Source organism: Callospermophilus lateralis, chromosome 5 (assembly GCF_048772815.1).
Source record: "Callospermophilus lateralis isolate mCalLat2 chromosome 5, mCalLat2.hap1, whole genome shotgun sequence".
Taxonomy (NCBI): domain Eukaryota; kingdom Metazoa; phylum Chordata; class Mammalia; order Rodentia; family Sciuridae; genus Callospermophilus; species Callospermophilus lateralis.
Window position 1 is genome coordinate 40,041,929 of NC_135309.1, and position 14,399 is coordinate 40,056,327.

General features: G+C 35.6%; 1 protein-coding gene across 1 annotated transcript in view; it reads left to right on the forward strand.

The window, feature by feature from the left end:
- The window catches only part of Rnf130 (ring finger protein 130), a 96,938-nt gene that overhangs the window by 42,391 nt on the left and 40,148 nt on the right, over positions 1-14,399 (forward strand). Inside the window, exon 3 of the mRNA XM_076856547.2 lies at positions 12,317-12,567. Coding sequence (XP_076712662.1) covers positions 12,317-12,567 — 251 coding nt within the window. The remainder of the gene's footprint in view (positions 1-12,316; positions 12,568-14,399) is intronic.

The following is a 14,399-nucleotide window of genomic DNA, read 5'->3' on the forward strand; positions in this document are numbered from 1 at the left end:
ACTTATCCACTACTCATCCTGGCTTGTTGGAGCTCACATTTGATTTACTTTTTTGTTTGTCTTGTGCTTACACACTCCCTACTGGCAGCAGAAAAGGAAGGAAGTTAAATAATATGAAAGATTTGTATAGGTTTAGAGTACCAGTTTATAAATGGATTTCATAGATTATGGGATGGAATATATTTTTAAATTGATTGAGGTCCACATGATGAAGACTTTGGACTTTCATTCCCCTCAACCCTGGGGATTGAACCCAGGGCCTCACATATGCTAGGCAGCAGTACTCTACGACTGAGCTAAACCCCCAGCCCTTTTTATTTTTTATTTTGAGATTGGGTCTTACTAAGTTTCTAGATCTGGCCTCAAACTTGTGATTCTCCAGCCTCAGTCTTCCAGGTAGCCAGGGATTACATGCTTAGCAAACTTGCAATTTTGTATAATTATTTTTTAAAAAATAAACCTTATTATAACAGATTCACATTTATGGAAACATTGCAAAGGTAGTGTAAAAAATTTCCAAAAAATCTGCACTCAGATTTTTCCTGTTATTAACATTATACATTAATGTTATAGTTAATGAATCAGTATTAGCTTAATAATAATTTCATAGTTATAAACTGAAGTACCTTATTTTATTCAGATTTCCTTCATTTTTAGCTAATGTCCTTCTCTTCTCAAATCCCATTCAGGATACCACATTACATTTGATCATTGTGTCTCCTTAATCTCTTTGAGTTGTGATAGTTTCCTAGACTTTCCTTATTTTTGCTGACCTTAATAGTTTTGAGGACCACCAGTCAGGTATTTTGTAAAATGTCCCTCATTTGGATTATGTTGATACTTTTCTCAAGTTAGACTTGGGATCTGGGTATTGGGAGGAAGGACACAGAGATAAAATCTCTTTAGCATCATATCAATTTATGTGCTATTGATGTGATTATCAACTGTTTATTTTGACCTTTATCACCTGGCTGAGGTAGTATTTGTATTTGTCAGGTTTCTCTATGAAACTCTTGGTTTTGCCTTCTGTACAGTACTTTTTGTAAGTCACTGTGCATAGCCCACACTTATGCACTATTTGCATATGGCAAAATATCTGTATAAGTGTTTGGAATTCTTCTTCATGGTGATTTGTCTCTTCTCCATTTATTAATTTATTCAATCATGTATTTATATCAGTATGGACTCATGTTTTTATAGTTTGGGTTATATGTAATAAAGAATGACTTTATTACTCAATTTTAAAATGTTGGCCACTGGAAAGTCTTTCCATTTACTCCTGTGTTCTTTGACTTGCCCCCATTATTGTAGGTATTTTTTTATTTGTCTTTTGAGAATTTTTTTGTACTATAAGATACACCAGACCCATTCTATTTGTATCCATGTCCCAGTTCTAGAATCAGTCATTTCTCCAAGGAACCCTGTTTGCCATGTATTGAAAGATGGCATTAAAAACCATGGTCTGATCAGTGGAGTACAGGAAGGGCATTGAGGGGGAAGGAGGAGGGATAGAATAAGGGGAGAACCGTGGAATGAATCTGACCTAACCTGCTTATGTACATATATGAATATACCACAGTGACTCTCACCATTTAAAAAAAAACAAGGGCTGGGGCTGGGGCTCAGCGGTAGCGCACTTGCCTGGCATGTGTGAGGCACTGGGTTCTATTCTCAGCACCACATAAAATAAATAAAGGACTATCAACAACTAAAAAAAAAAAATTTTAATTAAAAAAAATAAATCTGTAAATAAAAAACAGATCAGTGGACTAGAAGGAAGGGGACAGAGTAGGGAGGAAGAGAAGGAAAGGGGAAGTTACAGGGACTGGATTATAGAAAATTATATTTCATGCTTGTATCGTTATATCAAAATGAATGCCAATGTCATGTATTACTAAAAAAGAGATTAAAACAAGAAAACACAATCTGGGCATTAGGTGTGCTTGTTACCACTGAGGTTATCTGTTGCTTCTGGACCTGACAGAGCAAAGAAATGCATGTGTTTATACTAACTACCTATAAATTGTCCTACATATTTATAGAAATAAATGTATCCATAAATATTTCTATATTTAAGCATCTGTATCTGTGTTAAGCCGAGAATGAGTTAATACTTATGTCACTAACTCTAATCAATTACTACATGGATTGTTCTAGCTTTCCTCCTTATCTCAAAACTCCCACTTCAAAAGTGAGAAACCTGGCTCCCACCATCCTATGTCTGTTAACTTAATAGTCTATTAATTTAATGTTCTGTTCCCTGAGTCCTTGGGCTTGTGGACTCTGAAACATAACAAATTTGAAGGTCTTTTTTAGAATTCTGGTGTGCTGGGTGTGAAAGCTAATGTGTGGGCTACTTTCCTCCCAACTTATCTCTACCCTGGTCAGAATGTTTAACTTTGTACTTGACCATTCTTTCCCACCCCATTAAAAATTCTTTTTATCAAAAAATTATAAGAAAGGCTGAGGATGTAACTTGGTGTAGAGCACTTGCCTAGCATGCATGAGGCTCTGAGTTCAACTCTCAATACCCCAAAATCATCATCATTATCATCATCATCATCATCTTATAAGAAGCCAGGCATAGTAGTACATGCCTATAATTCCAGCTACTTGGGAGACTGAGGCAGGAGGATTCTGCCGCGGTCCGGCTGCAGCAAAATAACCGGGGGGTGATGAACAACTTGTGTAGATTGATACAGCAGGAGAGGGAGCCCTTTATTGTAGGACCGGAGCGATATTTATACATTCCACACAGCTTATCTTAATTAGCATAAACTAGATACAGCAGTCAACCAATAAGGAATCTCCACACTTAATGGCTCGCTGGCGTTACTTCACAAACCACTCCCTCTGGCATTTTGCCAGGCGCCATCCAGACTTGTTTACAGTCTTTAACAGGATTCCAAGTTTCAGACTAGCCTGGTCAACTTGAGGAGACCCTATCTCAAAATTTAAAATAAAAAGAGTTAAGATGCAGCTCAGTAATATATGTAAGCTGCTGGGTTCAATCTCCAGTACCATGGGGAGGAAAAATGGAAGAAAATAGAATATAAAAATGGAAGAATTTTACCAAAGTAACAAGGATTCTTGGAGATTTGGTATAAATAAGAGTTTGAGTGAAAAATCCCTGGGATCCCTAATCTTGTGAGCTCATTGTTGGCTAATGTGTGCCATGACCACGTTTAAAAAAAAAAAAAATACAGGAATCTTGGGCTATATCCCTGTGGACATAATTGGACATGTTGTTCTTATGCTGTTCTTTATAATCAGAAGAATTATATTCATTTCTAGCATTTTATTTTAGTAAAAATACTTCAAAAATTAATGTCCAGAAAAGAATAAGATGAAAAAACTCTTAAACTTGATAAGTTTCTTATCAAGTATCATTTGGAATTCTGGTATAAAAGTGAATATATATGATAGTAACTATTTTAACCTATTGAATAAAATAGAAACCATAAATCTATATTTATCTAAAAGGTAAAAAAGTGAATTGAAAGTTTAATGAAAAAATGGAGTAATTACCTAGTCGCAAAGTACCTCCCCACAGATCTTTTTATTAACTACAAAGTGGGAATGAGAAGCTTCATGGTACAGATGCCTAGAGTACATCACTTTGACCAAATGATCAAAGTGAACTTCATCAGTAATAGCACAGATCAAAACTGGGCACCACGTGGTAGTATAAACTGCAAAGAGCACAGCATCACTCTGTGATGTTACTGCCAGAGGTGCATGACCTGAATCCATCTGTGGGGAAATGACTTCTACACAATAACTAGACTGTGATCTTTAAAAGTGTTCGGGTTGTGAACATCAAGGAGAGAGTCACTATACCAGACTGACAGAGACTAAAAAGAATGGTCAAGTGCAGCTGGGTGATTATGATCTTGACTGCTACAAAGGACATTAATGGGAAAATTGGGAAAGCTTGAGTAGATTCTGAAATTAGGTAATGTAATGTAACGTATCCATTACTAATCATTTCCTGACTTGGGAAGTTGTATTCTGTTTATGAATTTTTTTTTTGTTGTTGTTTATAGGAGAATACATACTAAATATCAGGGATGAAGAGGTATATCAGGGATGAACAGCAATTTATTCTCAAAGTTCTAAATTCTAGGTTAATATTTCTAACTTTTCTTTCAGGTGCAGTGGTACATGCCTATATTTTTAGTGACTCAGAAGGTGGAGGCAGGATTGCAAGTTTGAAGCCAGCCTGGGCAAGTTAAAGAGACACTGTCTCAAAATAAAAAATAAAAAGAGCTGGAGATAACTTAATGATAGCATGCCTCTAGGTTCAATCCTCAGTGTGTGTGTGTGTGTGTGTGTGGTGTGTGTGTGTGTGTGTGTGTGTATTTTTCCAACTAATGATGAAGCTCTGGGAATAGTTAGTATGGGAAAAAAGCTTGAAGTAGGATCCAAGGGAAGATGTCTTTGATTATTTGAAGGACTGTTAATGTACATGTAATGTAATGTGGACATTTTCATTGTCCGCATTATACAACTTGAGGTTGGAATGGTTTCTTATATTCATTGACACTTTTTTAGGACTTTTTTTCATTATGATACATAAAGTAATGATGCCCCTTATAATCGGTCATATTTTGCATCATCCTTAGTTGACATACAGTTTTTCAGTGCTGTTTTTTCCCAGGACGGGACCTAAAGCCATGAATGTCCTCCAGGCATTTGTACCATGAAACTACTCTTTTCCCCTTTAATTAATAAAAATTCTGTGGGGAGGTACTTTGAGACTAAATAAATACTCCATTTCACAAAGATTTTAGTTTTAAAAAAGACCCTCATTGTTTTAAAAGTGATAGAACCAACTATCTAAAAAGTGTTAATTTAGTGGGGGCAGGTCTTACATTATGTTTGTCTTTTTCTTTTTTGGCAGAGCTGGGAGATTGAACTCAGGACCTTATACTTACCAAGCACTCTAACATTGAGCTACATTCCCTGCCTTTCTTATATTATGTTGAAGATTGATAACATGTCCAAACTCTTTTAACTTAGAGACTCTGTGACTCTCTTTTGACCAGAACCTGTCTTATAGCTGCTCCTCTGGACCTCATCATCTCCCTGGAATTGTCATATCTCAAGTCTTGAACTCCAGTGTCCTGTTCTGGTCATTGCCTCTGCCCATTTTCCCCCCTCCTCCTGTCATTTGGTGGTGTTGAAGCTTCCAGTTTCTTGAACTCTTTCTCCATCTTTTTCCAATTTTTTTCCTCCTGATTTCACTCTTCCTTTCTGCTTAAATTGCAGGAGCCACTATTTCAGACACTGACTAGCAGTTTCTTTGAATCAAAAGATGTCCATCAAAACATGACTTACCGATTACCTTGAGGACCATTTGGCTCCCCGAATATGTTAAATATCAGGTTAAGGAGTTTAAATTTATTTGACTGACAGGAGGAACAGATACATGTTTTAGCAAAACTACTGACAAATTTCAGCAGGGAATTTATAATTGATATAGCCTGTCAACTACATCTGTTGGAATTACTGCTCTACTCAATTTATAAAAATAAAATGTAGCATATTTTTTTATTTGAGTTCATTAAGGAATCAGTGAAAAGAAAAAATGAGAACTGGGCTTGAAGAAATGAGGAAACACTTTTCATGTATATATGTGTGTGATATTGGGAATCAAACCCAGGGCCTTGTGCTTGCTAGGCAACCATTCTGTCAGTGAGCTGTATCCCCTCTCCTTTTTATTTTTATTTCAAGACGGTCTTGCGAAGTTACCAAGTCTGGCTTTGAACTTGCAATCTTCCTGCCTCAGTCTCCGGAGTAACTGGGATTACAGGCATGCAACACTGTGCCCATCTTGAAAAAATAAAACTATTATAGATAAACAGTTGAGAATGACTTAATTAAGTCAATGAAAGTGAGCGTGAAGGGAAGGTGTTAGACCCTGAATGAGCCGACTAGACTCATTGAGAAACAAACAGCATAGTGTTCTATGATACTCTGTCATGCCCTTTCAGCAAGTTTTTAAAAAAACTTTATAGCAATTTTAAATTTTCACCTAATGCATATGATGTTCTGTTTGACAAGTAAATAGGTCATTGAGTTGTATAGGAATAACTCTAATACCATTGCTAGTAATTACTGTTATAAAATATCTTTGTAGACATTTAATGTAGGAATGCAGCATCCCCCTGAACTTTTTCTGAAGGCTAGTTTCCTGAAATTATGTGTCTCTCTGAGTTTTGAGAGTCCTTAAAACTTCGGCAGGTGATTTGAGCTTATGAAACAAATTCATCTGTTAAGGCATAAAAATTGTTAAATAGATTTTATAGAGGGTTGTTACTTTCATAGAAAACATACGCTTATAGTGAAAAAGTTAAAACCACCTCTCTCCATTTTGCAAGCCCTGTGTCAGTTCACTTTTTCTCTTCTTGGGTCTTCCTTTCAAATCAGCTATGTAGCTACACTGGGCTTGCCCTGAGATTTACTCCCAGAAGAGGTAAGAAGGAGGGTAGGGATTTCTGGCACTTTGCAAGTAAGTAGATTGACTTTCTGAGCTAAAGCCAGAATCCTCTTGGTAACAGGAACATTGGTCAGCAAGTACCTGAGTGCTTCCTGAGCTTGAAGGGGAAATTAAAGAGAAAGAACAGAGTCCCAAATGCTGTGGTAGGGGCTTTTGGTTTCCTTCCCACAATGTCTTCCTTTGCTTTCTGTGAATAATAACAACACAAGTTGGATAGCTCACCAAGCTGTAGCATTTACTGAGCATCTGTCTTTTAAGTTTTTTTTCTTCTTTGAAAGAAAAAAACTGAAATTCAGTAACGTTGAATATCAGACTGAGATTTGAACCTAGATCTTCTGATTCATGAACCCAAAAGGAGGCTAATTCTGAGGCTCCTGTTTTGGGCCCTTCAAAATTAATTCTGTAGCCAAGACTATAGGAGTCCATTTTTCCACTGGTCTGTTTTCCTCATTGAAATATAGGTTTTGCTGGGAATTGTAAGGCTCTGTTTTATAGAAAAATTGCCTTCCCAACCGTTCTGTTTTTAATAGGAAAAAAGATAAGTAGAAAATGTTGTGAATGCTCTGATTATAGAATCATTTTACAAAATGTAATCTGGATGTTACAAGATTAACTAAATTATAAAATTTGCCATCAGCAATAAAAATAAAACCTGCCATGTGCTTCCTGATATACTGTCCTGAGAAGGAAGGACATAGAATTACTTTATAGCTGTCTTACCAGGTGTTTAATTTGGAGATATAATCATCAGAAAACAATCAGGTAAACCCAGCTTAAGGAACATTTTCAAAGTCTCTGGCTTGAACTCTTCAGAAACATCAGTGTCATGAACGGTGGACCAAAATGACCTGCAGAATTATTTTAGATCAAAGGAGACTTAATAAAATGTGACAACTAAGGACAGTGCCCACAGTTCCTGATTGGTACCTGGATATAAAACTAAATGAAACAATTGTGGAAGTAATTACTAAGAGCAATGTAGAGATACTTCAGTATGAACTAAATATTAAAGAACAGTGTTATTAGAGTTAAATATCTCAAGTATAAATAAATGAATTCTGAGCATTTAGAATACACTTGTTCTTAGGAGATACTGTTGAAGTACTTAGGAATTCAATGTTTTATTGTTTGCAACTTACTCTTCATTGGTTCAGCAAAAATTAAATATATATAGAAAGGATGAAATATTACCAGTTGACAAATCTAAATAAAAAGCACATGAATATTCACATAGTATTAAAACTGTTCTGTGGGTTTGAGAATTATTTTAAATAAAAAAGAAAAGGAGTATTGGGGCTGGGGTTGTGGCTCAGTGGTAGAGCGCTTGCCTAGCACGCGTGAGGCACTGGGTTCGATTCTCAGCACCACAAACAAATAAATAAAATAAAGGTCCATCAACAACTAAAAAATATTAAAAAACAGAATAGGACTATTTATTAAAGTAACCAGATTCGGTGTGTTAGTCAGCTTTTTGTTGTTGTGACCAAAATATCTGACAAGAACAACTTAGAGAAGAAAAGGTTTATTTTGATTTAGATTTTAAAGGATTTAGCTCATGGTCATCTGGCTCCATTTCTCTGGGCTTGAGGTAAAGAAGAACATCATGATGGAAGAATGTGGTGGAGAAGCTGCTTATCTCATGGCAGATGGGAAGCAGAGAGAAGATGGGGCCAAGGAGAAGATAAACCCTTTTAAGGCACACCCCCAGTTACCTACTTTCTTTCTACCTCCCAGTAGTCCATCCAGCTATCAGGGTTAATTTGAATTCCACTGATGAGGTCAGAGCCCTCATGATTCAGTCCTTATCTTAAGCTCCACCTCAGAACCTTGCTTCATTGGGGTTTCAACACCTGAGCTTTTAGGGCTATTCCAGATCCAAACCATAACACTCAAGCAGTGAGCATAGATTTCCATTAAAAAATAACAATGGAGCAAGCTTTTCAAGAAAATAGTTAAAAGTAGGAATCACAAATAGGTTGTGTTTTTGTTTGCTTTTGTTTTAGGGGGGTACTGGGGATTGAACTCAGGGGCACTCAACCACTGAGCCACATCCCCAGGCCTTTTTTATATTTTATTTAGAGACAGGGTCTCACTGAGTTGCTTAGCACCTTGATGTTGCTGAAGCTGGCTTTGAATTCTTGAATCCTCCTGCCTCAGCCTCCCAAACTGCTGGGATTATAAGCTTGCACCACCACGCTCAGCTCACAAATAGGTTTTTTGTGTTGTTATTTTTTTTAAGAGAGAGAAGTGAGAGAGAGAAAGAGATAATATTTTAATATTTATTTTTCAGTTTTTGGTGGACACAACATTTTTATTTTATTTTTATGTGGTGCTGAGGATCGAACCCAGTGCTATGCGCATGCCAGGTGAGCACGTTACCGCTTGAGCCACATCCCCATCCCCACAAATAGGTTTTTAATTTCATTAATCATCTCTGATTAATGAATAGCTGCTGTCAGACATGTTGAAATGCATGGGATGCTGAAGCTATATCCATGATTTATTAGCAGTGTTTACCAAGGACTTAATACATCTCTACTTAAATGTTTATATCACTACACTCTAGCTGACCCTTAACTAATCACTCACTGCTTGATCTAACCCATTTTTATCCTGAAGGTTAACTTTTCTCTGGCATTAATGTTCTTCTTGAAACTAGCCAGGCTCTCCAAATCTTTATTTCAAAATGACATATCCTTAAATCGGGCTTAAGGTATGGGGAAACACAGGGCCTTTCTTCTAGGAGTAGTCCCCTGTATAACTCATCAGATTATAAGGGCTTTAAAACCTAACACAATTAAGAACTCAGTCCACATCCCCTGGGCTGGGGATGTGGCTCAGTGGTTCGATCCTTAGCACCACCTAAAAATAAAATAAAGATGTTATGTCCACTGAAAACTGAAAAATAAATATTAAAAAAAAATTCTCTCTTTCTCCCTCCTCTCTCTCTTAAAAAAAAGAACTGTCTTTCACTAGTATTCTGATGATCTGTTGCAGTTATTTTTCATTTTGTTGGATCTTAGTGACTTAGACTACTTTGCCATCATTCTTCCCAGTCTCCTGTGTGCTGAGGTGATGAAACTATGCCTGTGTTTTATTCTGTTTCTAGTCCCTTATGATTCTTCTTTGCTCTCCTGAGAGCAGATGCAGTTTTCATGTCATCAAGAACAGGTAATTTTTGCAGGGCACATGGCACACACTTACAATCCTGGCTACTTAAGAGGCAGCTGAGGCAGGAGGATCACAGTTCAAGGTCAGCCTCAGCAACTTAGTGAGAACCGGTCTTAAAATAAAAATTAAATGGGGCTGGGGTTGTGACACTTGTCTGGCATGTGTGAGGCACTGGGTTCAATCCTCAGCATAACATATAAATAAATAGATAGATAGATAAAATAAAGGTATCATGTCCATCTACAACTAAAAAAAATTTTTAAATAAATAAATAAAAATTAAATGTATGAGTTTGTTGGGATGAACCCAACTAACATGTATAACAATAAAGCTCTAATTTTAAAAAAATGTATGTCAGAACTTGAGGGGCTGGGGATGTGGCTCAAGCGGTAGCGCGCTCGCCTGGCATGCGTGCAGCCCGGGTTCGATCCTCAGCACCACATACAAAGATGTTGTGTCCGCCAAAAACTAAAAAATAAATATTAAAAAATTCTCTATTAAAAAAAAAGAACTTGAAAGAAAATTAAAATTTTAATTTAAAAGGGCTGGGGTGTAGTATAGCTCAGGGGTAGAGCACCCCTGCATTCAATCTTCAGTACCACAAGAAAGAAAAGGAGGGGGAATTTTTTTGTCTATTTAAGAAGAGAAAGGAAAATTTAAAAAATAAAGAAGTGAAAGGAGCCTCTATAATAGTATGTGCTCAATAAATATCATTGAATGGATGGTTGAAATAATTAAACATTTCTTTTCCCAAACAGCTTTCCTGTTGAAATTAGTTGATACATTTATTTAGTGTTGTTTGAAAGAAATTACCTGGATTGGTTCCCTCAGCTACTTGTGCAGCTTTCCCTCTTCCTTTTTCAGCTTGAGTCTTCAAGAGGGAGCCTCAGAACTGATTTCTAAAACTGTTTGTACCTGGTGTGATTATAAAGCAATGAGACTGATTGTCATATGTTGTTTGTGGGATCCGTCTCAGTTACTTTATAGCCATACCTGGTATCTTATACCACAGATCATTGCCTGTTGAACAACATTTAAAAGCACAAACCTAAGATTTCTAGGTGGAAATTTAAGCTGGCTTAGCATTATTTTATGATTTTCTCTAATTTATTACTAACCAGAACTCATTTCAGAAAGGTAATTAGATGTTAATTTTATTGCTTGCTTTAATTTTGCATTTTCTTTTTGTTATGGATTTTTAATCAGTGTTCTGATAAACTGCTGTTCTGATAAAGTGGCTGGAACAATTTTGAATAAGGTAATATATAAATATACATTCCATTGGATTACATTTTTTATAAAATTTCTTTTATTGATTTTTTTTTCTGTCACATGTAGTCTTTTGACTACATGTAATACAAGGATAGTTCTTTTAGCTAAATATGAAACATATAAAGCCAAATGTTTTTAACACTCATCAAAGAAGCTTTTGAAAGTCAAGTGTTAGGGGTAGTTTGTTTTGTTTGGTGGTTCACATTTACATACGCAAGCCTTATTCATATTCTAATAGATAATTATATTTTTCTCTTTCCTCAAATAAAATGTTTATTCCCCTTCTCCTATACTTCTCTCTCTCTTAAGAGTTCTTTGAAGAAGTCAGATTGCATGTACCCATAAGTAGCTTTATAAAAGGTTGGTTGCTGACATATCAGTGGTAGACAAGCTTCTTTGTTTCCTAAAATTAGGAAGCTATTTCCATTGTGTAGAAGGAAAGAGAGAGAGATTTTATGCTATCCACAGGAGAGGTAGTTACTTGCCTTGAATGTATACCAGCTTCTGGAAATTAAGAGGGAAAGGACTAGAAGGGCTTAGAAAGGGCTTAGAAGGGCAACTTAAGACCACGTTTATAGTTGCATTATTTGTGGCTGTGACAGACCTCTAAACAGCTATTAGAAGTTGGAGATTTTTTATGCCAAACTAGTCTGAATGTTAAAGCTTGAATCTTTCTCAAGAAGGGCTTGAGTTCCAAAAGGACTTTGGAGTAAACTTGAAAGGAGCCTTATTTGGGCCAGGTCTACATATAGGACCAAGGTTTGTTTGAAGTGTTACTAATAAAAGGTATGACAATTTGTTGTTGTAGTTCTGTTACTAGGCATATGTTGTAAGTCTCGGTGACGTTATAAAGCTCCATGCCTTATGCTTCTTTCTGTCTCTTGTACAGTTTACACATAATAGGTGCTTCAGGAATGCAAGAAATACCTACTTGTACTATATGTAACAATATTTTTCTTCATTTCTTAAGATATTAGGACTTTCTGAAGACCACTTAAGATAGAAAAAGTTTTATAATATAAACCCACCATGATCTTATCACATTTCCATGACTACATATTTTGCTGTGATATTATCTGTTGTCACATTTGGCTGGCTTAATAATCTTTTTAAAATGTAGTTGTCTTTAAGACAAGTTAATACTGTTCTTAACACTGCAGTTGTTTAACGCCTCATGTCTTAAGTTTTAGGTATTATACAACATGGTCCCACTTGGAAACTACATACCCAACTGCAACTTCATTTCAGTTGAAAAGCTGAATCTATAAATTCTTCCCATTAGCAAAAATTGTGGTTTTTCTAAGGAACATATTTTATTTTTCTAAAAATTCTAAATGTCCCTTGAGTATATATATTTATTTTGCATTACAGGCACTGGAGATATTATTGCTGTCATGATAACAGAATTGAGGGGTAAGGATATTTTGAGTTATCTGGAGAAAAACATCTCTGTACAAATGACAATAGCTGTTGGAACTCGGATGCCGCCAAAGAACTTCAGCCGTGGTTCTCTAGTCTTCGTGTCAATATCCTTTATCGTTTTGATGATTATTTCTTCAGCATGGCTCATATTCTACTTCATTCAGAAGATCAGGTACACAAATGCACGTGACAGGAACCAGGTGAGCTACCAGAACTCTCCAACAATAAATATAATCCATAGGTGCTATTGTGATCACACATCTTGCAACATTTTTTTTGATTAAAGCTGTAACTTTAGGGGCTGGGACTATGGCTCAGTGGTAGAGTGCTCGCCTAGCATGTGTGGGGCACTGGGTTCGATCCTCAGCACCACATATATGTAAAATAAAGATATTGTGTCCACCTAAAAAAAAAAAAAAAAAAGCTAGGAAATAAATATTAAAAAAAAAAAGCTATAGTCATTGTAATACATTGAAAACATACTTACACTAATATTTTAAATACCTAAAAGAGGAAATTGTTTTATTTATAGTTATCACTGATGATATTCTGGTTAGCCAGATAATGTCATGATATGATATAAATAATTCTATTAATTTGGAGAAATATCACAAAGTTGTATTTTTAAAAATTTATTTATTTGTTATTAGTTATACATGACAGTAGAATGCATTTTGACACATTATACATAAATGGAGTATAACTTCTCATTCTTCTGATTGTACATGATGTAGAGTTACACAGGTCAAAGTTGTATTTTTAAAATGGTAACTTTAGTTGTCACAAGAGAGGGGAGCTGGGAGGATTGAGGAGGTTTCATTCTATATCTTTTTCTATTTTAATCTTTTTCCCACATAAATTTTGAACTATGTATTATCTATTCAGGAGGAAAAAATCAATTAAAAATAAATTTCCTGTCATATCTAAACTCAGACATGGGATGAGGGTGAGGTGGGGAAGAACAGTAGAAGAAATGGTCATTTTAGAATTTCTCTCTGAATGGTCATTTTAGAATTTTGTCAATTTACACATCCTAAGGGCTCAATGAATTTTGGTTTAATGAATAAAGACTCTACGTAGAGGCAGTTCCCCGGATGAAGGGTGTAGATAGATGATGATTCTGAGTTTGTTAGTTTGTGTAATATCCTAAGAGTTGGATCTGGGTTGTCCCTGTCCTAGACTTTTCCTTTAGGAACTAAGAAGTGACTTGCTTAGAGAGAAGCCAAGTTTTGCATAGTGCGATCTTGTTCTATCGGTGCATAAGGATTCCCATGGAGGAGTTGGAATTTTCATCTCTCCTTATTCTAGTAAAAGAAGAATAGACTTTGGCATGGAAAAGGTGTGAGTTCAAATTCCTACCTTATTATCAGTTTACCTATTTTCTTCCTGGACAATTTATTTAGCTTCTCAACTTGTTTCTTCATCTGAAAATAGTTATAAAATTTGTTTTTGTTTTTGCAGTATACTGGGAATTGAACCCAGGGCCTCATGCAAGCTAGTGAAGTTCTACCACTGAACCACATCCCCAGCCTTTGAAATTTCTGAAAATTACAGTTTATTGAACATGAACATGCCAGGCTCTATGAAGTATCTTGTCTACTTTTGAATTTTTTATTTTAATAAGTTTTATAATTTACAAAAAGTTGCAAGAATAATGCAAAAGTATTCCCTTCATGAATATTATCCGGCTGTTAACATTTGCTATATTTTCTTTTCTATGTTTAAAAATATATAAACCATTTGAGAGTAAGTTTTAGATATGGTGCACCCTACCTTTAATACTTCATTGTGTGTTTTGTAAAAACAAGAACATTCTCTTATTTAACCATAGTATGATTATTCAAAATCAGGAAATTAACATTGATGCAGTGCACTGTCTAATCTACAGACCAGATAGTTGTTTAAATAGTTTTCAAGTTGTGTAAAACTGCTCAATAATTCCATTTTGATAGCAAAGAAAACCCCAGCTTGATTGGATCAGATTTACAGATTACATTGCATTTCATTGTCATGTCTCTTATTGTTTCATGAC